The 26,795-nt window shown below is 49.8% G+C and overlaps 2 protein-coding genes across 3 annotated transcripts in view; both read left to right on the top strand.

Annotated features, from left to right (window-relative positions):
- Positions 1-3,908, top strand: part of TANGO6 (transport and golgi organization 6 homolog) — a 153,815-nt gene extending 149,907 nt beyond the window's left edge. Inside the window, exon 18 of the mRNA XM_031458187.2 lies at positions 1,745-3,908. Within this exon, the coding sequence (XP_031314047.1) occupies positions 1,745-1,921 (177 nt within the window). The 3' untranslated portion in view covers positions 1,922-3,908. The remainder of the gene's footprint in view (positions 1-1,744) is intronic.
- Positions 2,476-26,794, top strand: HAS3 (hyaluronan synthase 3). 2 transcript variants are annotated; one of them, XM_010979230.3, is made up of 4 exons: positions 2,476-2,589; positions 19,192-19,827; positions 22,568-22,669; positions 23,487-26,794. In XM_010979230.3, the coding sequence occupies exons 2-4, from the start codon at positions 19,192-19,194 to the stop codon at positions 24,408-24,410; spliced, it is 1,662 nt and encodes a 553-aa protein (XP_010977532.1). In that variant the 5' UTR covers positions 2,476-2,589; the 3' UTR covers positions 24,411-26,794. The 2 variants fall into 2 exon arrangements, with proteins under 2 accessions (XP_010977532.1, XP_010977531.1); XM_010979229.3 differs by lacking the exon at positions 2,476-2,589 and adding an exon at positions 4,338-4,426.
- The last annotated feature ends 1 nt before the right edge of the window (position 26,795 follows it).

Here is a 26,795-nt window from a genome sequence, read left to right as displayed (position 1 = left end):
TCAGTTTCACACAACAGAAAAAAAATACAAGTAGTTTATGTATTTATTAGAAAGATGTAAATTTAAAACAGCAAGATGCTATTTTTCACTTACTGAATTAGCAAAGATAAAGAGTTTACAATACATAGTACTTATTGAGAATATGGGGAAATAGGAATTTTCAGTGTGCATTATTACCCTTTGACCTAGGGATTCCATTTCTGTATATTTGTCCTCCAGATACACTGTACATGTCTGCAAAGACTTAGGTATCAGAATGTTTATTGCAGCAATATTTACAATAGCAGAAGATAAAAAAACAACTTAAGTGACTTCTCTTGGGAGAGTGGGTAAATAAACTGTGTGACATTCATCCTATGCAGTCATTAAAAAATACATTTTCATATGTGCAAATTATCTCCAAATTACATTAAGTGTGGGAGGGATCATGGTACATAACAGTGTAGCATATAATTCTGCACTATAGGAAAGAGAGGGGAAAAGGCAAATACATATTTATGTTTGTAAACACCTAGAATATTTCTCACAATTAAGAGTGGCATCCTCTGAGAAAGGGAAGTAGGAGTCCGGGGTAGAAGAGAAACTTATTTTTTAAATATGTAACTTTTTGTACTATATTACCTTTTCAATGAAAATAAATAAGAACACAGGCACTGGGTGTTTAAAAACTGCCTCCATCCTTTTTTTAGTGGAGTAACTTTGAGAGGTTACTTAACCCTCTAATTTTTTGTTTCCTCATCTGTAAAATGGGGCTAATAACTTTCCTTCCTTTATATGACTAGCATAAAAATTAGATAACATGTGGAAAATGCCTAGTACAGTACCTACCCCCCAAAATAGTCACTTTTGAAGCAAAGAGCCCTAAACCAGAAGTGACTTCACAAGTAGCTGCAGACAAGTCATGTGACCCCTGTGACCTGGAGTCTTCAGTCCCTCGTTACCAGATGATCCCTGAGGCCCCTTACTCTGAATTTCCCTGTTCTTTTGCTAGAGGAACTCATTTCTTACTAGAAGTTCTAGCTCCCCAGATGAAATTAGATGCTCCTGGGAGTAGGTGCTTTGGCACCTTCCCAATCCCATATCAGACCTAAGATCAGAGCATCAGATGTGAAAATCGGGTGTGACTGTATCTATGACATCTTCTCTTGTTTCCCATTGCGGAACTGGAATTGAAGAAAAAAAATTATAGTGGCTGAGGAAACGGCACCGAAGTGGAACTATGGTGGAAAATGTTTAAAGTAGTGGCAAGGAAAAGCTTGATTGCTGAAGAAATAGCCTCCTGGGTTTCATAAGATAGCTGCCTGTTCTGCGGGCATCACAGAGGGTGTCACAGAGGGTGTCGCAGAGGGCTTTGTGGGATCTGGAGGAGAGAGTGTTGGTAACCGTGCTCCAGGAGCAGCCAGGTCTGGGCAGTACTGACTGTCTGTGGTCCTGAGGCCTGTGCCATGCTTTGGGACTGAAGGAAGAGGTCTGCCATCCATACCTGGGTCTGGGGCTAAAGGGAAGCAGCAGCCCCAAGGCCAATGTAGTGAGGGGTCAGGGGTGCAGGAGAAACCCAAAGGGAAACCTGTCTCAGTACAGATGCCCCCACTCCACGTCCATCCTGAGAGGGCCATGCGTTGCCTTCTTAAAGGAGCCTGTGGGTTTCCTCATAGAACTCCTCAGACAAGAGAAGGCAGTTAGGTTGCTCTGAGAAATGTTGGCACAGTAGACAGATGGTCATGACTCTGTCTCTCTTGTACAGGTGCTGAGGGACGTCCTCCAGGATCTCTACCACCTGCTGAAGCATGTGGTGCGTCTGGAGCCCGATGACGTGGCCAAGCTCCATGCCCAGCTAGCCCTGGAAGAGCTGGATGAGATAATGAGAAACTTTCTGTTCCCACCGCAGAAGTTGGAGAAAAAGATCACGGTCCTGCCATAGAGGAGGCCCCAAGGACATGGAGGAGGCAGAGGAACCAAGCAACCAGAGCAGTGCCCACGCCTTCCAGCAGGTGGCCCCACTGCCTCTTTGGTGCTGGTAATATGGCTGCCCCCGGAGGTGGCTTTATGTCTCTGGTCATGTGTGTCTTCAGGCTGACCTCCCTAAAGCATCTGTGTAGCCAGTCTGCATCCAGCCTGAAGTGGGTGCAGTAAGAGAAAAATGAGTACAGACCCCATTAATCTGCACATTTTTCACTGTCCTGTAGCATTTAGAGAAGGATTTCTACCTGATGGAAGTATATTTTTACAACCGATGGAATTTGATTGACCATTCTCTTCTTGCAACTTGAGTAGAAGAGGCTGGCCACCCGTCTGTCATATATCTTGATATTCTTTCACAGTGAGGTTGTCCCTCTTGTGATGAGGAACAGCCAGGGCTAGTCATCCTTGGCCACTCAAGAGCCTGTCAGGGACGGAGATGCAGTTGGAGGTAGAGAGGGAAAGAAATCGTTATCAAAACATGCAAAAATGGAATAAAATTATCTTGGCTGTAAAGAATAACAGGTCTGAATCTGGTCCTCTGCCATTGAGATGGAAAGCTATGGCGCTGAGGAGGATTTGAGCTCCAGAAAAAAGGATCAAGCTGGTTGACTCATCCAGAGAAGAAGGGTAAGCACTGTGTTTGTCCTCCCTGGCCATTTTGTTTCACTCCCTCTGCTACTGTCTGCCCAGCGCTGCCTCGATTATAGGAGAAAAGAGCCACAAGCATCTCTGATGAGAGAGTTTGAATCCTGCCTTCGGTCCTCTGCTCCCATAGACAGAGGAGTGCTTAGACAGTGTGTTTGTGCTGAATGCCTGCTGGAAAGTGCGTCGCATATTGGTGACCTGATGCCAGGTTTTTTGAAGTCATTTCACATGTAGCACTCACTGTGGATGCCTTTTTATCTATTTATATATTTTGGCCACTGAATTTTGATTGCAGCTAAAAGAGGAGACAGAAAGGAGAAAATGACTGACTGCTTCAGACAAGCCCTCCCCGTCGTCAGCATCTTGGTGAGGCTAACCTGGACTCCTTAACCAGTCCTCAGCTCTGCAGGGCTGAATTTTGTCACAGTACTTTACCCCCACTCTCTGGTGACCAGGCCCACCGGAACCAAAACACAATTTCCCCAAACTCTCAGGTGACTGACGGATCTGTCTACAAGCAGGCCCACTTGCCAGTTAACAGCAGGCTGTTTTCCTCTGGCCAGATTACAGACACAGCCCTTAGCTTAGAACCTTTGTGGTGGGCATCCTGTTAAAGAGGCCAACTCACAGATAGTTGTGTCCCACAGGTTGGCCTAGTGAGCAGAGAATTAGAACAAAGGCAGTTAGGAATATTTCTATTCTGCTAAGGTACCTGGATTAACCTCCATTCTTCAAATCAAGGGTGTCTAGAAAAATCAGGATTGGGTTTTCAAATCAGAGGAGACTCTCTTTTGGACCAGCTGGATATACACTAGAAATTCTTGTTCCTTGGACTTCTTCTAACTAGACTGCATACAGCCCACTTAAGATAATCAGATTGGATCTATTAGAGAATTGGCTTAACTTACAACAGTATTTGCATTAAATGCTTTCCAGTTTTGAGAACATATCCTAGTTGATCAGCTTGATGAGACTGAGAAACTCTCTGGTCGAAAAACCTAGTCTAGAGATTGCCTCACCAAGCATCCTAGTCCTTTATCTCCTCTTAATAAATTGCCTCTTAATTTGGATTATTTGGCAAGTGGCTAAAAGTGTTCTTTATCGATTTTGATGGAATCAATTTCAGAGAGTAATTTTTTCTGACCTTGTTACCAAATTCAAGGGGAAGATACCTTACTGAACCCTTCTAAACACCAAATATGACAAAAATATTCAAAGTTTTCAAATTGTTAAACAATTCTTCCATGTTTAGATATATAGATATATCAATATCTATAGCTATATACCTCCATCCTTGGGAAAGAGCAATGAGAATTGAGAGCTTTAGGATAATAAAAACTCTCAAAACTCAAAAAAAAAAAAAAAAAAGGCACAGAACTCCAGGGCCGATGGCAGGAGCAAGAATGACACTTCCAGGCCTGTGAGGTGTGTCTGATTCTGTGTAACAGTAACATCTTTGTGCTTGGCTTCCACCTCCACCTGCCTCTTCTCTCTCCAAGGCCCCCTTCTCCCTGCTGCCCCTTCCGGTCTCCTCCCTTCGCCTCGCCCTTCACCTCTCTCACAGAAGTTCTCCTGGACTGTCACCTTCAGTCCCCTCCGTTGCATAGCAGTCTGTCACCCACCCTCCTCTGTATCACTGACTTGATCTTTTACTTGGCCCCCTCCCCCCCTCCCTTCCCGATTTCTTCCTCCTCTTTCCAGGCCTGCTGTCCCTTCGTCTCCAGAGGATGGCACTGTGGCAAGATACACACAGGGAGCCCAAAGCTGTGGCTGCAGCCAAATCCCAGGCTCTCTGCCCAAGTGTTGACTGCTCTATCAGGTTAGACTTACTGGAGATTCTGGAGTTTCCCTCTCTGCTGTGTTGTCCTTCCTTCTTGGCGCACACTTGCCCTTCTACACATGCTCTGCAGTTTAATCAGAAATCTCTTACCTTTCACTTTGCACACAGACTTTCACCTCTCCACACACGTACTTTTTCCTATTTTCATAGTCTCCTTTGCCTCTCTTCTCTGTTCCTTTACTTTCCTGGGCCTCTGCCCACCCACCCACGCATAAGGGAGTCCCCTCCAGGGACCAGAGGGTAGGAAAATGAATCACAGACAATGACAACAATGTATTGAGCACCTACCATGTGCCCGATGCTGCACCAGGCACTGAGAAACACAGCTGTGAGCAGAACCCTTACCTTCAGGGGAAGCTTACATTGTAGTGGAAGGAGACTGACCAATAAATAAGATAAATAATAAAATAGGCAGAATGTCAAATGGTGATAAATGCTATAGAGAAAAATAAAGTTGGGAAGGAGGATGAGGAATGTATGGGGTGAGAACTGTCAGTTTGGATAAGTTGTCCAGAGAAGTCTGCACTGAGAAGTTGATATTTGAGTAAAGATTGGAAGGAGGTGAAGGATTGACCATGAAGATATTTGGGGGAGGAGCATTCCAGGAGTCGTGAGTAGGAAGTGCCAAGGCCTGGAGGTGAGGGAGGAAGGAGGGGTGGTGGCTGAGCGCAGGGAGGGCAGTGGGGGGAGGGGAGGGCCACGGAGGTGATGTGCCCAATCACATGAGCAAGGAGGCCTGCCACAGACCTATTTCTACCTGAAACCCCTTCAGCTTATTTTTTGGAAAGTGCTTTGAGGCCAAGATGATAAAAACTATAAAATGGGAAGTACATGGAGCCCAAAGGAATTCACACCAATCACATTTTTTTCTGCACAATCAAATTGAAGCGGTGAGCCCCATCCCCTTTCCCTACCCCCGTCTCTGGCAGCAGCCCTTTACCCTCACTGGCCCCAGAAGAAAGAGGTAAGCTGCCCTGTTGGTCTGGCCTGTGTCCCCGCCCTGCTCCATCCCTTTGTCTCTGAGATTTTGAGTGAATGGAGCCTTGCCTGTCACCTGCCTGTGACTCGCCCATGATCACTGCAGTGGACGGGGAAGGCCAGGACATGTGAAAGTTGTTCAGTTGGTTGAGGGATGATTCATCTGACCTGGACAAAAGCAGATTGGCTTCTGCAGTCTTTCTGCACAGAAATCCAAAAGCTCAGCTGGAATTTCAGTGGCAAGGGAGGGAGTCAGAAACGGGAGCCAAGTTCCAGGGTGGGCTGTGGGAGGCAGCCACTCCGCCCTGACCGTGGTGGGGAGGGGGGTCTTCTTCCCCTGCCCCCTGGACAGCAGCAGGCATGACCTCTAAGGGCCCAGCCGTGTCCTCCAGCGAGCTCTGCAGGCACGGAGCTTCTGCAGTCACCCGCGGCAGCCTCCCTGCAGCGCCGCACCTCTTATGTCCTGCACTGCTCTGCCTGCTTGGGGGTTGGGGAGTTGTCTTAGGATGCCGGCTCCTGCACTTTTCCCTGCTGGCAGGGCTTGGAGCTGTGCTCCGCACGCCCGGGCTGGCAGGTGAGGAGGCAGCGCAGACCTGCACCATCAGCCCTGGAAGGGGCTGCGCCCATCTATTGGAAGGGTGTCTGTTGTCGCTCCTCACACTTCTTCAGGGCTCAGTAGCCTGAAGGGAGGGCTCACGTATTACCTGCCCCCACCCCGTGACACCACAGTCCATGGCGGGGGGCATGGAATAGCAGGATCACTTGCTCTGTGTTTCCTTTACTTTGGAAGGTCATTTTTTACCTACAAGCTTGGATGATTCTCATAACTACATCGTGGAACAGGGAAGTAACCTATTCCCCTTTGGTGGGATTTGGCCCGTCTCCAGAGGACTTGAGGCAGACTCTTTTGAACATCAGTTGAATCCTATGAAGTCTCTCCCCTCCGAAACAAGTATAGAAACAAAACTCTTTCACCTAGAGCACAGTTTGGGAAGCAAACTCAGGGGCTCATATTCACGCATGAGCCCCAGCATAAGGGACCCACGAAGCAGTCAAGCAGTCGATTGATCTCCGCTGACCCCTGCCGAGTGATGCCCATGCTGTCTGGCGCTCTGCCCTCAGAGTGCTGAGGAGGGGCAGAGCCCTCAGATGCAGACACCCTGGCTGCGTGTGTATGTGTGGGTGTGGTGTGCGCATGCGTGCTAATTACATATGTCATATAAATTATACATTTAAAGTATATGTAACATAGAAAGAATTCCCACAACCTCACCTCCACTCCCACCCCAAGGTTACCACCAACCAGCAGTTTGGTGTATATCCCTCCAGATCTTTCCTTTCACCCTTTTTCCAAATATATACTAACATACATTGCTGCTTTCAAAAACAAAAGTGGAATTATTACCATAAAGAATGTCCCATGCATTTGTTTCCTAGTCACATACCTTGGAGATACTGTCCTGCCAGTACTCACAGTCCCCTCTCCCCTGCAATGGTGGCATGTCTTCATTGCATAGGTGAGCCACAGCTGGTTGAGGCATTTGTCTCTTGATGGTCAGTTGAATTGTTTCTAATTTCCCATGATTCTCCGGTGATTGTCAAACATACATAACTCTTTGCAAATGGAAGTGTTTCTACTCGATGAGTCCTAAGGTCAGAATGCTGGTTCAAAAAGTTATAAACATTTTCGGCATTAACTGTCCACCAACACGTTTGTGCTGATCTCCACCCCTCCATCCATGGCCAACTTGCATTAATAGCCATGAAATGCAGGTTCAGTCTCCACAGCCAAGTGTTAACACCATTCTCTAGATAATTCAGGACCAGGGAACCTTCAGGGGATGGAGTTTTCTGTGTACGGAAACCACAGGCTTGGTAGGGGCACAGTAGTGCTCTTCGCAAGCATGCAACCAGCAGCCTTAGCCAGTTACAGGCACTCATCCTGGAGAGAAGTCCTGGGCCCTTGCACGTCTAGTCAGAAGCATTTCTACTAGGCTCTCAGCTCTAGTAGAGACTCTGTCCTGAGTGTTAGGGTGGGCCTTCTCATGGGGTTTGTGGTGTCCGCAGGATAATGACCACGGTTCCCAAACCAGACTCGGGACGTGGGGTCTGATGGCCCTCAGAGTCTCGGGTTCATCCTGTAAAGCCCAGGGTGAATGGTTGCTGTAGCTCTGCCTCCTTGTCCATCATCATCAGTTCACACTACAAAGAGCTTATTACGTTCTGTGCATCTGACATGTATTCATCCACTGACTCCTCTCACTGTGCCTGTGAGGTAAGTATTATCATTATCCCTGTTTTACATATGGGAAAACTTAGACACACAAAAGGCTAATTACTTGCTCCAGCTTACATAGGAAGAAGTGGCTAAACCAGTATTTGGACCCAGGCAGTCTGGCTCCCAAGGCTGGGCCTTTAGCCACTGTGCTTTGCTGCTACCCAACAGACACAATATTTTCAAATGGTCAAATGGTTCACTGCTTGTTCAAATGGACTGGATGTCAAGTTAAACTTCTATCCTGATTCCCACCAAATAGTGCCCGTGTACATAAAAACCCAACCTCAAACACCAGAACTTGTTACATCTTGTGTTTGACCTTGTAGTTTGCCCAGCGGCTGGAAAAGAGATTTACTAAAGCTCCCCAGCCCGCCTGCTCCTGTACTTTGACAGTTTTCATAAACTGCTCATTGAAAGCCTTGTTCTTCTTTCCTGGGGTGGCTGAGGTAGGAGACCTGAGGCTGCCTTCCTGGTGGCACAGGAGGCAGAGAGCCATGTTGTGTGTGTGCAACATAGAAAATGTAGCAGGTCTTCCCGTGAACTCCAATCTGAGCTCAGAAATACCCCTTTGAAGGTTTGCTGTTATTTTTTGTTTGCTCTACCCCTTCACCTCCTGAAAGCAGGGTTTCAGTTCTCAGATTTCGGTATCTCAAAATGATAACAATAGATCATTTTAAACTGTTATTTCTTGAGTATATACTTCTTGCATGTGTACACTGATAGCTCGATTCCATACCAGTCCTTGAGAGAAAAAAGTGAGACTGGAATTAATGACCCTCTTTTGCAGAAGGGAAAAAGAAGGTCTAGAGAGATGAGTTCTTGCAAATGGGAAGAGAACGAGGGAAAGGGAGACATGCGTGCACTAGTGCAGAGGAACTTTGGACTTTATTCACTAGTTCTTACAGAAACCAGTTAGCCGGCACCTAACTCCATCGCAGAGGTGCCGGGGTGTGGCTGAGGGTGAGAGTTGTATCAGGAGAGGCAGTTTGAGGGCAGCTTTGGAGCTGCAGGAGCACCATCTCTGCTGAGGAACTAGGAAAAGCTACTGGGCCTTTAAGTGGTTTATTAAATGATGTAAGATTTAATCTTCACTGTCTGCCTGTAAGAGCTAAAGCCTGCTCTGAACAGGGCCTGGGTGGGGCTCTCCTGATGTATTACCGGAGTCATCACACCCATAAGTACAGAACAAAGCCATCTGCTCCACGCTCCCAGAGTCTCTAGAACCTGGACAGGCTCCCCCTGCCCTGCCCCCACCATACCTACACCCGTTTATTAGACCACACACCACTTTCCAAACTTCAAAACCTGTGGTGACCATACTCATCCTAGGGAAGGGCCAGCCTGAAATTAGGCTGTCTTTACTGAAAGAAGGATGGTGCTGATGCTTCAAAGAACTAGGCCTGGGGTGAGTCCCCCTCACACTTTCCAAAGACACTCTATCAGGATTGTTCAGAGACTGCAAAGAAGGCTCCAGCATCAGCCATGTGAATGTTTCTCTGCGGCCAAGGCCAGGACCATGTGAGAGGGAGGGTCATGGGGACTTCACGCCCCAAAATAGAGCAGCCCAGATCCACTACCCTACCCATTCTTTAGATAGGAGAAGCCCCCCATGTATAGTAGTCCCATCACTTGTAAACAAATACCAGTTCAAGTTGTTTATGGTAGTTCCATCCTCCCTGGTTTTCCTCCAGTTCTCCTGGGAAAAAGCTGGAGGCACCTTTGCCAACTTTTAAGATTCTGTCAATCCAAGTCCAGGCAGATTCGGAGATCTGGGGACTGACCCTGCCCAGCTGGTCCTGTCCTCTGTGTTTTTCCTTGGCTCTCCCTACTTTCTACTTCAAATCAGCATCTTTTCTCTTGTTCCTTTTTGTCTTCTGGCTTCTGGTTGGTTCATTGTTAAGGTTTTAAGGTCAGTTAATTCAAACAGGTGTGGCAGGCAAGGTGCTCGAGGTAAAGGGAGAGACACTCGTGCTCTCTGGAGCTCACCTCTGGGACTGGCTGGCTCTCTTGCTGTCCTCCCGGTGCCAGAAGGGCACTTGCAAACCAGCTAAGGAGAATCCTCAGGATGTGTTCTCAGTGCTGGATGCACAATAGAATCTTCTACGGAATTAAAGTTAAAAATTCAAGCTCACCCCCAGTGATTATGACTGAATTGATCTGGGATAGGGTCCAGGTGTTAGTGTTTTTTAAAAAGCTACCCAGGTTTTAAAAGTCAAATGTGCAGCAGCCAGACATGAGAACCACTGCAGTATCTTATCTGGTAAGACAAGAAGGGCAGCGTGTGTGTGTGCGTGCGTGCACACGTGCGCTGGGCAGGTATCCTAACAAAAAAATCTGAGAGTAGGACGTACTTATGGGGGGGGGGGTCTTTCCCCACGAGGTTGCTGATGGGAACTGCCCCGACCCTTGGCTATTCTCTAATTGCTTTATAGGGGATCCAGCTTTGGCCTTCTTCTGTGACAGTGACTAATGGTGTCTTTAATCAAGAAAAAGGGCATAAGCAGAAGTGCCAGCACATTTAAGAACTGTGGTTGATGTTATTGTAACAAGAGCTAAATGCATTTGGAACAAGGTTACCTTAAGCGATTTGTTCCCCTCCTGAGGATCCTGTGACTGGGACTGTAGACTGGGGTTGTGTTCCACTTGGGTCTGAGAAAGTGAGTGTGCACTTGTGTCATGAGCAAGTATGCGTGTGTCTGTTTTGTGTACAGTGTGTTGTGTGCATGTGTGGGTGTGGACGTGCCCAGAGGTAACTGCATGGGGGTAGGTTTGCAGCACCCACAGGAGACAGCCTCTCCCTAGGGCTTCCTCACGCAGGAGTGCAATGCTGTTGACATCATTGTTCTTGGAAGTACTTTTTTTGGGAGAAGCATTCAGGCACTCCTAGAGCCCACATTTAGTGTGCCTGCCTCCCTTCCTTAGGATCACTGTGACCCTGGATAAGGGGCTGAGTAGGGGCTGATACCAGCTGGGCTGTGCCAGGCAAACCATGTGACCTGGCTCATGGCTGTGTTGCCAGGAGGAAGGAGTCTTTATAATTCTCTCAAAGTCGCTGGATAGCAAGGACAGCTCTACATCCTCCCTGCTTCCCTGTAAAATTCTCTCAAAGGAATAGTGGGAGGGATTTAAATGAAGCAAATTATTGGTTTTGGCGACCACAAATCCTATATCCTGGCCTTCCCAATACTACTGCTTTCTTAGTAGACTGGGGTTGCCAAACCTTTTTCACATGAACCCATGTGTCATATGGACTGTATCCCACCCAACCGCAGCTTAGAAGGAAATTCTGTGGATTCACAATTTATATCATTTAAAAATACCTTTTCACTACAAAATTATTATACTTAGTAGTAGAAAATTTGGAGAATACAGAGAAAAAGGTAACGAGAAAAAATTTGTTGTTTCACCACCCAAACCTGATCTTAATATCCAGATGAATTTCTCTCCTGCCTTTTAATTCAAAGGATTTAAAAGAAAACAACATAAATGTAGTCATTCATACGTGACAATGTTTGTATCCTGCCTTTTTTACTTAACATTGTATTATACGCATATTTGCATATTCCCACATTCTCTTCACGAACATTATACTTAGTAGCTGCACAATATTCTACCAAGAAGGTAGATTATGGTTTAAAATTGTCTTCCGGATTTCTTTCTCCATTCACCTTGGGAGGGAGAGAAAGGAAAGATGACCAGGAAGAGCTCTTTCTGTTCAGGATTCCAAGAAAAGCATCTCTAGGTCTGACTTGACACTTGGTTATCGGTCCCCTGTGCCCTTCGAAACGTGACCTTCAAGCCAGCATAAAAGAACCTGGCCCCTTGGTAGGGGCTGGCTGCTCTATCTCCAGCAGAACAGAGGCCCCTTAATTTGAAATGAAAACGATTCTTCCACCCAAGGAGAGAGAGACTGGAGTTAAAATCTAACCACTCTAACTGCAGGACAGAAAAGTCCTTAAGCCTACTTCTTCAAACATAGCACCTAGAAATGGTACTGATTACAGAGTACTTGTCGGTAAGAGGGGAGAGTTATGAAAGGATAACTTTGTTTGGTAGTAGCTGCCTCACCGTAGTCAAGGCACACACTTTCCACTTTGAATTATGTATTAACTAGTATTGCAGGTGAAGCTGCCTTGAGGAGAAAGCCCTATTTAGTCAGCTGGGGGACATAACTTGTTATTCCTTGGAGGCCAATTTAAATTCACCTTCATTAGCTTCAAGAGGTTTTGACTGTGGTCACCCCAGAAGATGCTGATGGGATGAAGCCTGAAGGGACTAGGGGAGACCTGGTGGCTTGGCTGCCGTCCCCCATTCTGCTTTGCTTCGCTAGAGACTGCGGGCTAGATGCCAGGGTGGAGCACTGAAGTGTGAGGGCAGAGGGTGAGGGGGCAGCCTCTGGAGCTAGAACATCCATCCTTTCCCCGCCTCTCACTGCCCAGTCAATCACTGGGAGACCAGCAGAGCAGAGCAGCACCTGGTTACTTGGTAGGGTTGTCCCACAGTTTCAAGCACAAGTGATGACAATAGAGCTCAAATGGCAGACTCCTATGGGTGTGAAGTTTTTGAGTATTTCATGGGTTTGGATTTGAAAATTAGTTGGGAGGTGAAATGTTTGTTTGTGGTACTGTTGGCTTCAGTTTTTTTCAAACACTCTGAAGCTTTGAGAATGGCCCCTTCAGTCCTTCAAGCTGACCCTCCAAGTCTCTTTCTCTTGATTATTCCTCCACCTCTACCCTCATTTGTGCCCAAAATAGTTGACACTGCCTGCTTTCAACTCTGCTTCCTGAAGGCAGCACCAACAATTCTCACCACTGCCCTTTCCTGCCCCTTTGTTGTGGTTTATCTGCCTCCTAACAGGTCTCCTAACCCCACTCCTGAAGTACCACCGGCTCAGCCGTCCTCAAACAATACTTCCAATGTTTTACTCCCTTGCTCAGACATCTTCTGTAGGTCTCTGTCACCTACTGGATAAAATCTAAACTCCTTATTCAGTCATCTAAGGCCCTCCAGAATCAGTCCCTAGCATCCTCCTCCTCTGCAGATAGACTTTATCAGGCACTTTCTACATAGCAGGCACCGTTGCAAGTTCTTCAGTGTCAGTTTCTTGTTTTGTCCAGGCCTTTCTTTGCTCTCCTTCAAACACACCTCACCCATTCCTCTACCACCCCTTCTTGTTCCCAAGCTCTGCTTCCTGTCTAGAATGCTCTTGCCTCTACACAGTCAGCTCAAGTTCTCCAGGAAACTCTGCCCAGCCCATTCCAGCTCACAGAGATCTCTTTCCTGACATCTTTAAGCTCATCTAATTGGATTCTCTCATCAACATTTAATTATAAACTTCCTTGTACAGTTACTTAATTTTTCAAGTGTATTTGTCTTCAAAATGGATAACTATCTAGATGACAGCAGATCAGCCTGAGACTTCCTGGTGCCAAAGCACCCTTCTCTGCTCAGAGCAGGTCTTCAGTGTGTGTTCAATAAATGTTAAAATACCGCACGAATCTTCTACTACAGAGCCAAACAGGAGGCTCATCCTCTGGAAGCTATGTAAAAGCCATTCAGCAACCTCTGAATTCACGTTAAGTGACTGAGTATGGAATTAGTCCTATTTTCTAAATCCCCAGTGGTAAGCAGAGATAAACTTGAGCTTTATTGTATTAACCCCTGAAAGATTCTTCCAGCCACCGCCCCCTGAAGAGATAAATGCAAATAGAGCAGGGCAAACTGGGTGTTAATTACAGGCAAATCCTCCCTGGCATAGACTGGCCACAAAGGTAAAGACTCTCCTGGCTGCCTGATAACACCAGGTCGCTGGCCCTGCAGATCAGAAAATGAGAATTTGCTCCCCAGGGGAAGCCATTTAGGGGGCCAAGCCAATTGATATGGGCAGAGTGTTTACTGTTCTTATGATGTTGCATCTGGACCTGCTGTTCATTTAGGAGGTTTTAATTGACTAGTGAGGTTGTGCTGTACCAGCCCACCACCTATAAAACTCCCTGGAGCCAACTAAGTGAGAGAGGCACTAACACTGTGGGACAAATTTGGAGACTTAGAAATTAACTAGGCATGAGATGATCCTGGAGCAGCCCCAGGAAACTTGTACCCAGAGAAATCATGTTACTGTGTTGCTGAGGGCAGACCGGATCTTTCCAAACTGGCTGCTCCATTCCTTAAGCTTAAACAGGTCACTTGCAAGCAGCCAGCTGGCTGGAGCTGACTCACAGACACATTTTGCCTGGCCTGTGGAGTGTTTTTTAACATTTGAGTTAGTATCCAACACTTAAAAACGAGGAGATTTCACATAAAAATCTGGATTTCTGTCTTCTTTTGACAACAGAGCTCCTGGCCACACTGGGCCCTCCCTCTCAAAGGGACATCTCCTTTTAACAGGGCATTTGCCCCCCGCCAGGCTGATGCACACGTTTTTTGTTGCCACCTAGCCCCGGCTTGTTTCCCCTGTTCTAAAAGTTTGCAGACTGCACATTTGGGTAGGAGGTAGGATCAGATAGCTCCTTCAGGCTCTACAATGACCCTGGATGAAGAGGTGGTAGCCTAGGGCTCTGGGAGTCCATAATGCAATTGAGACAAGGCATTTCTCACACACACTGATTTCTTCCTGTCACAGAGTGTCATCCTGGCGGGGTGGGCATGTAGAATCCAGAGCATCGTTAACAGATGCCATTCTCTGGTTGAAATTAACTGGAGCTAACCTTACTGAGCACTTTCAATCTCTCAATACTTATGATAATCCTGTCAAATAGATATTCAATCCCATTTCTGAGATGAAGACACTGAGGTTAGTGCCACACAGCTACTGGCAGAACTGACTCCAGAGCCCTCCTGAGAGCTTCTCTTTCCACCTGTGCATTGTTAGCTCTTATTAGGGCCCACCAGAAGTTCAGAACACATTCCCACTGTGAATTCAATACTAATTTTAAAAAGCACACAAAAAGGAATGTTTAAATCTTGTAGCATATTAGTGATGATTTTTGCAAACAAAAGTGTGAAATGATTTGATTTCTGTAATGCAAGGTGGGGGTGGATGGAGTAGGTGGGCCAGAGGTCTGCTCGCCTTAGGGAAGGAGGGGTGAGCTCTGTGGCCAGAGTGAGCGAGCGTGGGCAGGCAAGTCCCTGAGCCCCTAAGACTTCTGAGAGGAGCAGCTTGCAGACTGCAGTTCAGGTTCCTATAACTTTATTGCTGCTTGGGAAGAAGTGATGGAAATTGTCTCAGGTGTATCTAGAGGCCATGTAAATTCATTTTTTACTAGTCTTCAATTATAATACCTCCAAGTTTTCCCAAGATTTAGAAATCAAGTGTGTTCAGCTGGTTCTAACCTTCCTCTCCTAACAACTGCCCACCTCTACACCCGACCCCACCCCACCCCACCTCACCTCACCCAAGTCTAGAACCAGCTTTTAGGAACTTGGAAACCCCTGGTGATAAAGGCAGTGGGAACCTAGGTCATGGTTGTCGGAAATACAGGTGTAAAAAAGGGGAGGAGGAATTGGTTTTGGCTTTAAGACACCGGAACTTCCAAGGTTCTTGCAAAACCATTTGCAGCTTTTGCAAACAGCCTTAAAGTCATCAGCGCCCCACTGTGGAATTCAAGACTAAGCTTGTCACAGTTGTTAACAACTTCTTTGACCAGTATTTTTATATTTAACAAGTGTTCTCTTCTGCGCCTTTTTTTTTTTTTTTTTTTTTGGCCGGCAGGAAGGTTCTGCTGTCTGGGTTTTAGGGAGTACCCTCTAGAGCGCACAGCCCCTTCGCGTGTCCAGTCGGGGTGTTTCTACTCGCTTGCTTTGCAGGGTGAGTTAGTTTCGTGGCTTAGAACGGGGTGGTGGGGGCGCGGGAGAAGAGAGAGCCGAGAGTAACAATTTTGGAAGCCCCAGTGGGTTTTATTGGAAGTTAACTACAATTCGGGTTCTAGGTTGAGCACAATGACCGCCACCCCCTGGGCAGTTGGCCCCGGGACTAGCGCGAAGGAGCTCGGCTTTTGACTCTGTTGGGGAACCCAGTTTCCGAGGGTGCCGAGATTATGAGTCTTTGCGACCTGGAGGAGCCGCGTCCACTCGGGGCCCGGCGTCCCACCGTGCGCCGGCCGCATGGAGGTACCTAGGGTCGAACCGGGAAGGGGGTGCTCCCTCGCGGCTCTCGGGGGAGCCCTCCCACTCTTAACTTTACCGGCCCGAGGGCCGGAGGAGGGCGCTTCTCCCCGCGGGGACGCGCTCGGTACTTAAAGGCGGCTCGGCGGGGCCCGCGCTCGTCAGTCGGAGCGCGAGGCGGCGACGGTGCACGGTGGAGCGAGGTGCGGCGGCGGAGCGAGGTGCGGCGGCGGCGAGGAGCGGGAGGAGGGGTATGGAGCCGCTGCGGGCCTGCTGAGCACTGGAGCGCGGGTAGCCGGCGGCACGGTGAGCGCGGGCCCGGCCGGCCGGCCAGTCGCCTCCGAGGGGCGGGCCGCGCGCTGGACCTGGTCGCGCAAGGTTCCAGGGGCGCCTCTTGCTGAGCCTAGCGGACTCCCGCCGGCTCCCCGGCCGTGCGGACGCCGCGTCCAGCGCTGGGAGGTGGGCTAAGGGCTGCGGCATCTCCAGGCTTCCCGGCGGCGGTTCCTGCAGCCCTTTCCCACTGACCCCTCCTTCCTTTCTTCCTCCATCCTCTCCTTCTCCAGCCTCTCCTCCCTTCCTCCCTTGCGGTTCCTGTTTTGTGGATGGATTAGGAGGCGGACGACGGTGAGGGGCATGAGGCTAGCTAGAGTCTCTTCCAGTCCCAGGCCGGCCCTGGGGTTCGCACCTGTCCAGGCACCAAGCTGCTCGGCGCCCGGGTTCCTGCGGGTCAGCCGGGCTACGGCCGCATGTAACCGCGGCCTGGGCTCCCCTTCCCTTGCCGGCTCAGAAGGGACGGGGAGGGCGGCTGGGCGCAAAGGAAAGAGCCCCCGCCCCGCTCGCAAGTTTCCATCCCGCCGCGTGTGGGCCCCGCAGCATGGCACACCTGTCAGCAGGAGAGGCTGCAGACTGGGCAGCCCTGCAAAGTTTCGGGGGTAGATTGGCGGCGTGCGTCCTTGGCTGGGGGTTTTCTCTTTCCCTGGTGTCTGGCAGTGGGAGGAAGTCTTAAGGAGCGCCCCCAACCTCTTGCCCTTGAAGCCGGGTGCGCATTAGCCTACAGGGTCCGAGCTCGTGGAATCCCTTTTGAGCGAAGGGGGTAAGGGCAAGAGGTTCTCCGCCGCCGGCTTGGGGGTGACACAGCCCCCCGTCTGGGCCGGGCCACCTCATGCAGAACCTGAAGCAGCGCCTGATTGCACGTGGGGTCTCCAGCTGCGGGGTAGGGGAGCCGGGGTAATACTTCCAATTCCTGAGCGGGGGAGAAAGGTTTCCCGCCCGGGAAAGGAAGGGGCCGGCGATACCGGAGATGCCGCCTTTGTCTGCAGGCGCACTTTGCCAAGGTAGCGGGGGCCCCCGAGGAGATGAGCGGGGCCTGGTCCGACTGATTTCTTAGGGTTTCCGTTCCTTGGCGGCTGGGTCGTGGGAAACCGGCACGTGGGTGTGGCCGGCACCGCCTTCGCCAGAAGGGAAGCCTGTGGAGGGGGTGAGGTGAGAAGCGTGGCCAGCGCCTTCCCGGCTGCATTAACCTGGTGGGCACCGCCTCCGGCACTGCACCGAGGCGGGGCGCCAGCGCCCCGCGGTTTGCTGGGTTGGTCTCGGCGCCCCCTGCCCTTTGCCAAAGCGCAGGCGGGCAGTGGTGCTGGCAGCGCCCCCAGGGCATGTAAGCTCAAGAAGGGGACTGGGGTGCTCCTGGGCCGTGGATGCAGGGCCTGGGGGCCCCTGGGGCACAGGCGCGTGCGAGATGTGGGGGAGGGAGGGCAGAGAGTCAGGCAGAGGAAGCACGCGGTAGGCTCCCCGGGATGGCGGGGCAGAGCGCCCGGAGGCCGCGCTTCCCGGAGAGGCAAGGCTGCCAGCAGCACTTTCCGGACCGAAGCTGCTGGAATGCTGCTGGGGCCTGAGTCGCGGACTGATTTAGACAGTGATTGCGTGTTCCTCATCCCTCCTATGTGAGACGTGGTGGGGGGAACAGGCTTCTGGCAAGAAGTGTGTTTGTGTTGAGGTAGGCGTCAGGAGTCGGTTTCAAGTGAGACCTAGACTTGGAGCAGGCTCGGAAGTGACACCTCATTATCTGTAGAAGGTGGGTGGCACCTATCAGGATAGGTGATCTGGCACCAGATCAGGCAGGTAGCAAGGAGAAGGCCTCAGAATGGAGGGCAGGGAGCTGTCCTCTTCAGCCTTCCCCCATCCCCCAGCAGCCTTACCACTTGGGTAGTCCTTCAGGGCTACTAATCAGTAAAAAGGACCTACCTGAGACCTGTGGAGCAAGAAACCACTGGGCTCCCTCATGCGGAGGTGATGGGGGGCGGTGGATACTAAGTCTCAGAACTCTGGCAAGGTCAAGCAGATAGGAGATAGTAAAGCTGCTTCTCAAGCACAAGTCTTCTGGTGCTGTGGTTGGATCTTTTCATTAAAACACAGCTGTTTCCAACTGGGCAGATGCTAGAAGCCCTGACTTAGTTGCAAACAAAATCTGGCAGCATTTCCAGGAGTGGCGGGGCAGGGAGACGTGCACAGACATTCCATGCAGGCACTAGGACCAAGTGGATGGGGCTTCCCAGGTAGCCACACCTCCCTGGCTCCTGCAGTGGTGGCTGCAGTTCCCTCTGGCCCCAGAGCTGGGCTTCCAGGAGGGCTGTCCACACCCCAGTTCTCATTTCCTCGTCTTTCCCTTGTCTGCTTTTTCTGGTTGGTTTCCCTTTCTTTCCTGCCTTTCAAGTAAATGAGAAAAAGGTGAGAAAGCAGAGAACACAGGGAAACTTTCTCTAATTGATTGAGCTGTTTCTAGAAAGGGAAGCTGTTCCCTTCTTTTTCCCCCCAGTACCCATAATGTTTCCTGCTGTTTCTCATCTTTTCCTTCCCCACTTTCTTCATGGGCCTCATTGGTGGCTGTGCAATGCCCTAGTGGGCACAGGGCAGATAGAAGCTGCCTACCTGCCCCTCCTCCTCCCTCTTCCAGGCCCCTCAGGTGCTCAGGGCTGCCTCTGGCTTCAGGCTCACTCCTATTGAAGCTTGCCTATGAGAGCTCTGGGTCAGGCAGATCCTGGTTTTGCCATCCACCAGTTGGGTATCACATGGCTCTCTCTGGCTTTGGTTTGTCTAACAATAAGTACTACTTTAAGTGCTTTACATATGTAACCTGTCAATTCTCAAAGATGCTGGGAGGTTAGTGCTGCAATCCACATTTTACAGAAGAATAAACTAAGGGTAGGACATAGTAAGTGGCAGAGCTGCGATTTGAACCCCAGTAGTCTGGCTTCTGAGTCTGCAGTTTTGGTCATGCTCAATAAATGGTAATTGTTTTTATTAATGGGTCATCTCCCCAGCCAAGCCCAGAGAAAAATAAGCCCACTGGCCCCTGCCTGACCCCATGTCTCCTGCCTTCTCCCACCAGATGCCGGTGCAGCTGACAACAGCCCTGCGTGTGGTGGGCACCAGCCTGTTTGCCCTGGCAGTGCTGGGTGGCATCCTGGCAGCTTATGTGACAGGCTACCAGTTCATCCACACAGAAAAGCACTACCTGTCCTTCGGGCTGTACGGTGCCATCCTGGGCCTGCACCTGCTCATCCAGAGCCTGTTTGCCTTCCTGGAGCACCGGCGCATGCGGCGGGCAGGCCGGCCATTGAAGCTGCCCTCACCGATGCGGCGCTCGGTGGCACTCTGTATTGCTGCATACCAGGAGGACCCTGACTACTTGCGCAAGTGCCTGCGCTCAGCCCAGCGCATCGCCTTCCGCGACCTCAAGGTGGTCATGGTGGTGGACGGCAATCGCCAGGAGGATGCTTACATGCTGGACATCTTCCACGAGGTGCTCGGTGGCACCGAGCAAGCCGGCTTCTTTGTGTGGCGCAGCAACTTCCATGAGGCGGGTGAGGGCGAGACGGAGGCAAGCCTGCAGGAGGGCATGGACCGTGTGCGGGATGTGGTGCGGGCCAGCACCTTCTCGTGCATCATGCAGAAGTGGGGAGGCAAGCGAGAGGTCATGTACACGGCCTTCAAGGCCCTTGGTGATTCGGTGGACTACATCCAGGTAAGTGTGCCTCCCTAGGGGTATGTGGACGTGCGACGTGGCCAGCCAGCCAGGTGTACTCCCCTCAGGAATTTCTGGTCCAGTCTAGTCTCCTGTGTTAGGCACATTCCTCCTCTGCACTTAAGAAGGCAGTAAGGCATAATGGTTCTTAACAGCAGTTTGTGGTCAGAAAAGCCTGGGAGGGCGTTCTGGTTCTGCTGTTACTTAGCCCTGTGATTTTGCGCAGGTCTTTGGATTGGGAATCCCAACAATAATAAGCATGTATATGGCATTTTCTTCATACCAGACACTGTTGTAGGCACTTCATACCTTTTAGTTCTTTTAATCCTCATAATACTCCTAGGGGATGAGTACTGTTATTTCCACTTATAGAAGCTGTGCTTGAAGCACAGAGACTCAGTCACTTGCCTAATGTCACACAGCAGTAAGGTGCAGAGCCAGGATTTGAGCCCAGGCAGCCAGTCCTTGTCTACTGTGCAATACTGCCTCACCACTGGCAACATGGGGATGAGTCTTCATGAGGAAATGTGAGGAAGAGCAAAAGAAATCATGCATAGAGCACTCAAATGCTGTTTCATTTAGGGATGAAAAAGTCCTCCTCTTCCCAGTGCCAGGTTGTCTGGGAGGTGGAGGGACACAGGTGAAAATCAACCACCAGTTCGATTCTGCAGCTGTCTTGGCAGGGCCAGGACCCTGAACAGACCCTGCCTGGCTTCCAGTCAAAGGGGGCACTGACACCAGGCTGGAAATTTTACTTTGTTGACAAGGTTAACATTGCTCCAGTTTTCAAGTAACAAAACCTGGAGAGGACTGATGAAAGCTCACGCATTTCAGTATCAAGTAGAAACTGACACCCAGGACCCTAGATTGCTGGTCCAGAACCCACTCTCCACTCTGTTCCTGCCCTCCTCCACACATGACCACCGCTTGAATGAATAGCGACTGCCACGGTAACCCACCTACGTACCAACACAGTTTTGCTGACAGCATGTTGAGTACTCCAATATTTAAATTTTCTATACTGTATCACCTAAAATTAGCTTGCCACAGATTTTTTTGTTTTTGGCTGTTTGGAAAGTTGAATCCTTGCATGAGAGTTGGTACATTTGTCTTTTGCTGTCTTCCTACGCTCAAGGCCCTCCTCAGCCTTGGCGGGAGGGGTGTGAGGCAGCTCTTGATTCTGCAATTCAGCTAGGGTCAGGGGACCTTTGAAACTTTCCTGGGGACTCAGAAAGCTTAGAAAAAGCCATTGAGCCCTGGCACATGCTCTAGTCATAGTGACTTCATCATCTACTCCCTTGAAGCATAAAATCCTCAAAAACTTGCTTTCTCACACAGCTTCCTGTCCTGAGTGTTCTGTGGATCACACACCTGAGCCAGCCCTTCTCTCTGGCTCTGGCCCTGGGGCAGCCCTGCTGATGGTGTCTTTCCCTCTCTGGGAGATAACCCTACTCCAGCCAGTGGGGAAACCCAGGCAGCCAAGAGCTTTAACTTCCCTAACCTTGCTCAGCTAGAAGCTAGACTTCCCTGGAGTGAAGGAAGCTGAGCAGCATGAAGACACAGCGTGTCAGGGCAGGAAGTAGTCGTGAGACCAGCAGCACTGGGAAGCTTGGCCTGTGAGCTGAGGTGGCTCTGGGACCTTCCCAGTCTGGGCCTGTATTGTAACGTGTCAGGAGGGAGCAGCTGTGATGGCTCTGCCTGATTCCTCCTCTGCTTTCTGCTGCTTGGCTGTGGCCACCGAGTCTTCCAACGTGGAGAGACAGGTTGGGTTGGAGTGCAGAGGACGGCTCCCTTCCTGTAGGCTAATGGACTCTCAGCAACTTTAGTAAAAGGATTTTTAGGCTTTTGCAGAACAGGGTGTGGGCTCCTCTGTGGATACTGTTCTTGGCTCTCTCAGGGGTCAGGAACCTGGCTCCCCTACCCAATGGTTATCTGGGCTCTTTGTACCATCTCAGTAATTTTCTAGAAAACAGACAAGGAGTCAGCCACCAGGGTGTTTGTAGCCCAGGTTCAACTAATAATAGTAACAGGCTACCTGTTAGAATCCAACTGTGAGCCTCCCTAGGAAAGACGGGCAGGATTTGATCCAGGTTCTAACTGGAGGCAACTGCTGCCAGCTTCCATGCCCATCCAGACAAGCCAGGTGAGAATAGGCCTTGGCCATACTGTGCCCTGGCCTGAGACTTGGCCAAGGGAGCAAAGAAGGCCTGGCAGCCACATGAGAGGGCCTGTGACTGGGTTAGATACACCCTCCACTTAGGCTACGGGTTGTCTAAGAGGCCAGAGGCTGAAACAGGGAAGACCCTGGTCTTAATAATCCTATGAGAGAGCTTTGGGCAGCAGCCTCTGGCAAGAGCATTTCTTGGCCTTCTGAGAAATGTCTGCTGGCCGTGGTCTAGCCACTATGCCTGCCAATTGATTTCAAAGACTTTTCTTTCTTCACAAAGACCCCAGAGAAGTATTTTAAGACCAACTCTGAGGATCCCAGTGCTAATCACTTCTCCCTTTCCAGGCCCAGCACTGACAGTCTCCTGGGATTCTCTCAGCCTAGTGGCTGTCAAGCCTGGTATCTGAACTCTCCTTTATCTTACTTTCCTTTACCATGCATCTCACTCCTTCTATTTGGCAGAGATCCCTTTCCTAGTAGCTTGAAGTGAATCACGTGCAAGGGGGTTATGTGCCAGTGAGCGGCCGTGTGTGTGTGTCCCTGTAATGGACTAACAGTGCATTCCCTCTGCAGGTGTGTGACTCTGACACTGTGCTGGATCCAGCCTGCACTATCGAGATGCTTCGAGTCCTGGAGGAGGACCCCCAAGTAGGGGGTGTCGGGGGAGATGTCCAAGTAAGAAGTAATTCCTGGGGTTGGGGTCTGGATTCTTTCTGCTTCCAAATCCAATTGGATATGCTGAGGAAATGGGCATCTTGACTTCGTAGAATTTTGGAGGCAAGTTTTTTCCTTTGACAGTTTTCACTGGTATCAAAGGGCTCACTTGCTACCCAACTGCCTTCCTGTTCTTTTTCAACCCCAGGGGTGGGGAGATACCACTTAATAGGTATGTAGGAGCCTATGCTGCTGGGAGGGGCACAGTATTCTGAGGCCATCGATCCTGGAAGGTGCTTCATTTTTGGCTGGTGATGCAGCAAGTACCCCCAAAGTTAGACCCTGAGAAACCCTTGCTCTTAGGGAAGTTGCACTGAAGAGCTCTGGGCAGTATGGTAAGATTCAGGGGCCAGATGTTCTTCCAGAGGGTACTGCTGGCAACATAGCACGTCTTCCCAAGAAGCTTTCCAACTGCAGGAAGGGGCAGGATGGCTGGCTGGGGTGTTGCTTTGCATCTTTCTTAAGCTCTTCTCCAGGCACAGCCACAGGCTGCCTCCTGAGACTGAAGGTGGCTTTGACTGTTAGAGCCACTTCATTGGGACAGTCAGTATAGATGACACAGTGGAGAGGTGGAACTGGTGCTGGGGAGAGTGACTGGCTGTGGTTGGCTCCTCTGAGCTTCTGGTTTCCCAGCTCTGGCTGGGCCAGCACTCATGGCCAGGAATTTGAACAGGATTTGGGCCACAGAGCTCAGGAGGGTAGGGAGGCCTCCTGGTCTCTGCCTCCTGGGGCTCATGTTCTCAGGTAAGGAGGCCCAGCATCTCTGGTTCCCTTGCAGATCCTCAACAAGTACGATTCATGGATCTCCTTCCTGAGCAGCGTGAGGTACTGGATGGCCTTCAACGTGGAGCGCGCCTGCCAGTCCTATTTTGGCTGCGTGCAGTGTATTAGTGGGCCCTTGGGCATGTACCGCAATAGCCTCCTTCAGCGATTCTTGGAGGACTGGTACCATCAGAAGTTCCTGGGCAGCAAGTGCAGCTTTGGGGACGACCGGCACCTCACCAACCGAGTCCTGAGTCTCGGCTACAGGACTAAGTATACAGCACGCTCTAAATGCCTCACAGAGACCCCCACCAAGTACCTTCGGTGGCTCAACCAGCAGACCCGCTGGAGCAAGTCTTACTTCCGGGAGTGGCTCTACAACTCTCTGTGGTTCCACAAGCACCACCTCTGGATGACCTATGAATCAGTGGTCACAGGTTTCTTCCCTTTCTTCCTTATTGCCACGGTCATACAGCTTTTCTACCGGGGCCGCATCTGGAACATTCTCCTCTTCCTACTGACGGTGCAGCTGGTGGGCATTATCAAGGCTACCTATGCCTGCTTCCTTCGGGGCAACGCAGAGATGATCTTCATGTCCCTTTACTCCCTTCTCTATATGTCCAGCCTTCTGCCAGCCAAGATCTTTGCCATTGCTACCATCAACAAGTCTGGCTGGGGCACCTCTGGCCGAAAAACCATTGTGGTGAACTTCATTGGCCTCATCCCTGTGTCCATCTGGGTGGCCGTCCTTCTTGGGGGGCTGGCCTACACAGCTTACTGCCAGGATCTGTTCAGTGAGACAGAGCTAGCTTTCCTTGTCTCTGGGGCCATCCTGTATGGCTGCTACTGGGTGGCCCTCCTCATGTTGTATCTGGCCATTATTGCTCGGCGGTGCGGGAAGAAGCCAGAACAGTATAGCTTACCTTTTGCTGAGGTGTGACCCAGCCCCCAAGCAGAGCGGGAAAAGTGCAATGGGTAAGGGAGGGAAGGGGAATGGAAAAGACAGGGTGGGAGGGAGGAGGGAGTGCTGTTTTAGTTTCTTAATGGTCCAAAGGACAAATCTGAAGTGCAAAGAACAGTGACTGTAGTACAACCTGGGACAGTTTAGAGAAGGCAAGTCCAGCTCTGGGGCAGAGGAGGTGTCTACGTTTTCCGGCTGCCTGACTGCTTGCCTGTGCACACACAGTGGCCTCTGGGAAGGATTCTACTTCCTCCCACGGAATCCAGAGGGAACTCAGAAGTGTGCTAAAACAAACAGTAAGTTCCATTCAGTGGCAACTTCTGATAGGTAATTGAGCAACGACAGCCTGTGGGAAGGGGTTCCCTTAGTCCACCTGAACACAACCAGAGGCGGTGGGAAAATTTCTGAGATTTGGCCCAGCTAAGTAATGTGTCCCCCTCCTCAATCTAGTTATCAATGCAATAAGATTGTGCCTGAAATACAACGCCCAGAAGCCTGGTCTCTGGGCATCAGAAAACAGGGTCCAGGAATGGTGCTTTATTACGTGATGTACCCCATTCCACATCTCAACATCCCAAGGATGAGCCAAACTTGCAGGAGGTTAGCACTGAACTGCTTTTAAGTGTGTATTTGTGTGTGTATATATATATGTCAAAAAGGAAAGTCTGCCAGGAGGAACAAACATTGGTGGTGGTGCTAAAGGCCATGGGCTATACACTGAAGGCCTTGGGCTGAATGCACTCTACCTGGAAATTGCCTAGACACCTAGATTAGCTTGTCTGTGATCTCTCGGGGGGAGGTCAAATGGTCATCTACCAGGAAGATTAAACCCCAGTATGCTCAGAAAGGAAGTGATGGCTTAGGTATTTCAACCTGTATACTTGAGAACTCCTCTCTCAATCAGCTGTGTCTTGGACAGACTTCACCTCAAACTGATAGTCACCTCTTCCACCCTCCCCCTCATGGGTACGACTGAGGTGGCGACTGAGACCAAGCCGGGACTCTCATAGGATCCCCTGCAACAGGCAAGCCTGCCCGCAGCACATGGGATAAAAACTATTAAAAGCCTCTGACCAAACTGGCTACAGTCCTGGAACTGCTCGGACAGATTTCTTGGCAGCTGAGTAGCATGTGACTTCTGGGCTACAGTTCTTGACAATCACCTTTAATGGAAAGCTTTCCAATGTTCCCTAAGTGAACCCTCACATCCAAGCTGGTCATCGTTGAGACTGTCCATTCTCTTCAATGGCTTCTGCAGGGAATTCTTACAGGCAAGTTGTGGATAGTCACTACTGCATTTACTTGTTTCTGCCCAAAAACTAGCCTAGGAGATGGAATTGTTTTCTAAATCATTAAGGTTCTTGCTTTCAATCTCCTGAGGCTATTTGATTTCCCTCTTTTTCTTTGGGTGGGATGAAAGGGAAGTGAGGGAAGGCCATTTTCTACAGATTTGCAATCCGTACGTAGACTGTCCTGAGGTCTTAGGTTTGAAACCTGGGATAGTGACTAAGCCTTTGACTTAGGGGTTGCTTGCTCATGTGTGCTTGCTCTCTCCAAACATCCATCCTCCGAGGGGCTGGCTGACCCCTCAGAACCAGCACTAAGGTGGAGAATCGTTGAGGGGGAAAGCCCCTAGTGTGCCCAGGTGCCTACAAAGGAACAAAGTGTGCTCTGAGCCACAGATGGGCAAACCCTGGTGCTTTCCTTCATCTCCCACGAACTCAAGGGTTTTCCAGGTGCAGCTAACATTGCTACATCGCACAGACCTCGCATTTCTGTTAAGACTGCTGGTTGACGTGCGGCCCGATCCAAGAAGCCTGGGAAGAGGCAGCGGGCATTTGCTAAAGGCAGTGTTTCCAGGCTCTTCCATGTCTCTGCTGGCCAAGAAGTAAACTATTTTGAGCACTACAATGGAGGAAATCCGGTCAGCGAACTGCAAAGGTCAGACTTCACTAAGGGCTTGTTTTTCTTCAGCTTTTACTTGAACATTAATGTAGGAGGGACTCCCAGATACAGAACTCTAGGCTGTCCTACCATCAGTTCTGCGGTTAACAACTTTCCCCAGATCAAAAGTAGGCAGGTACAAATAGTGGGCTCACAACGTTTGACCTCTACTGGTTTTTCTAAGTTATTTTGTACATTTTTCAGCAGCGAAACCAAACTGGGTCTTCAGCTTTATTCCCGTTTCTTGGAAGGGGAAGAGCCTTTATACAATTGGACATGTTTTGGTTTTTCCTGAGAATTTTAACCCTCTTTTGTATTATTTCTACAGTAATTTGTAAGCATATTTATTTTTACTTTTTTTTAAACCTTCTTGGGTCAGATTTTTTATACTGCACTTACATGTCAAAATAAAGATTCTCA

The sequence above is a fragment of the Camelus dromedarius genome, chromosome 9 (genome assembly GCF_036321535.1).
Source record: "Camelus dromedarius isolate mCamDro1 chromosome 9, mCamDro1.pat, whole genome shotgun sequence".
NCBI classification, from domain to species: Eukaryota; Metazoa; Chordata; class Mammalia; order Artiodactyla; family Camelidae; genus Camelus; species Camelus dromedarius.
This window is presented reverse-complemented; position numbering and strand designations above follow the sequence as displayed.

What these genes read in the sequence shown, in the direction of transcription:
- HAS3 (XM_010979230.3), top strand. Translation starts at nt 19,192, where the DNA reads ATGCCGGTGCAGCTGACAACAGCCCTGCGTGTGGTGGGCACCAGCCTG. An exon ending in ATTCGGTGGACTACATCCAG is followed by an intron (nt 19,828 to 22,567) that starts GTAAGTGTGCCT and finishes TTCCCTCTGCAG; the next exon opens with GTGTGTGACTCTGACACTGT. An exon ending in GTGTCGGGGGAGATGTCCAA is followed by an intron (nt 22,670 to 23,486) that starts GTAAGAAGTAAT and finishes GTTCCCTTGCAG; the next exon opens with ATCCTCAACAAGTACGATTC.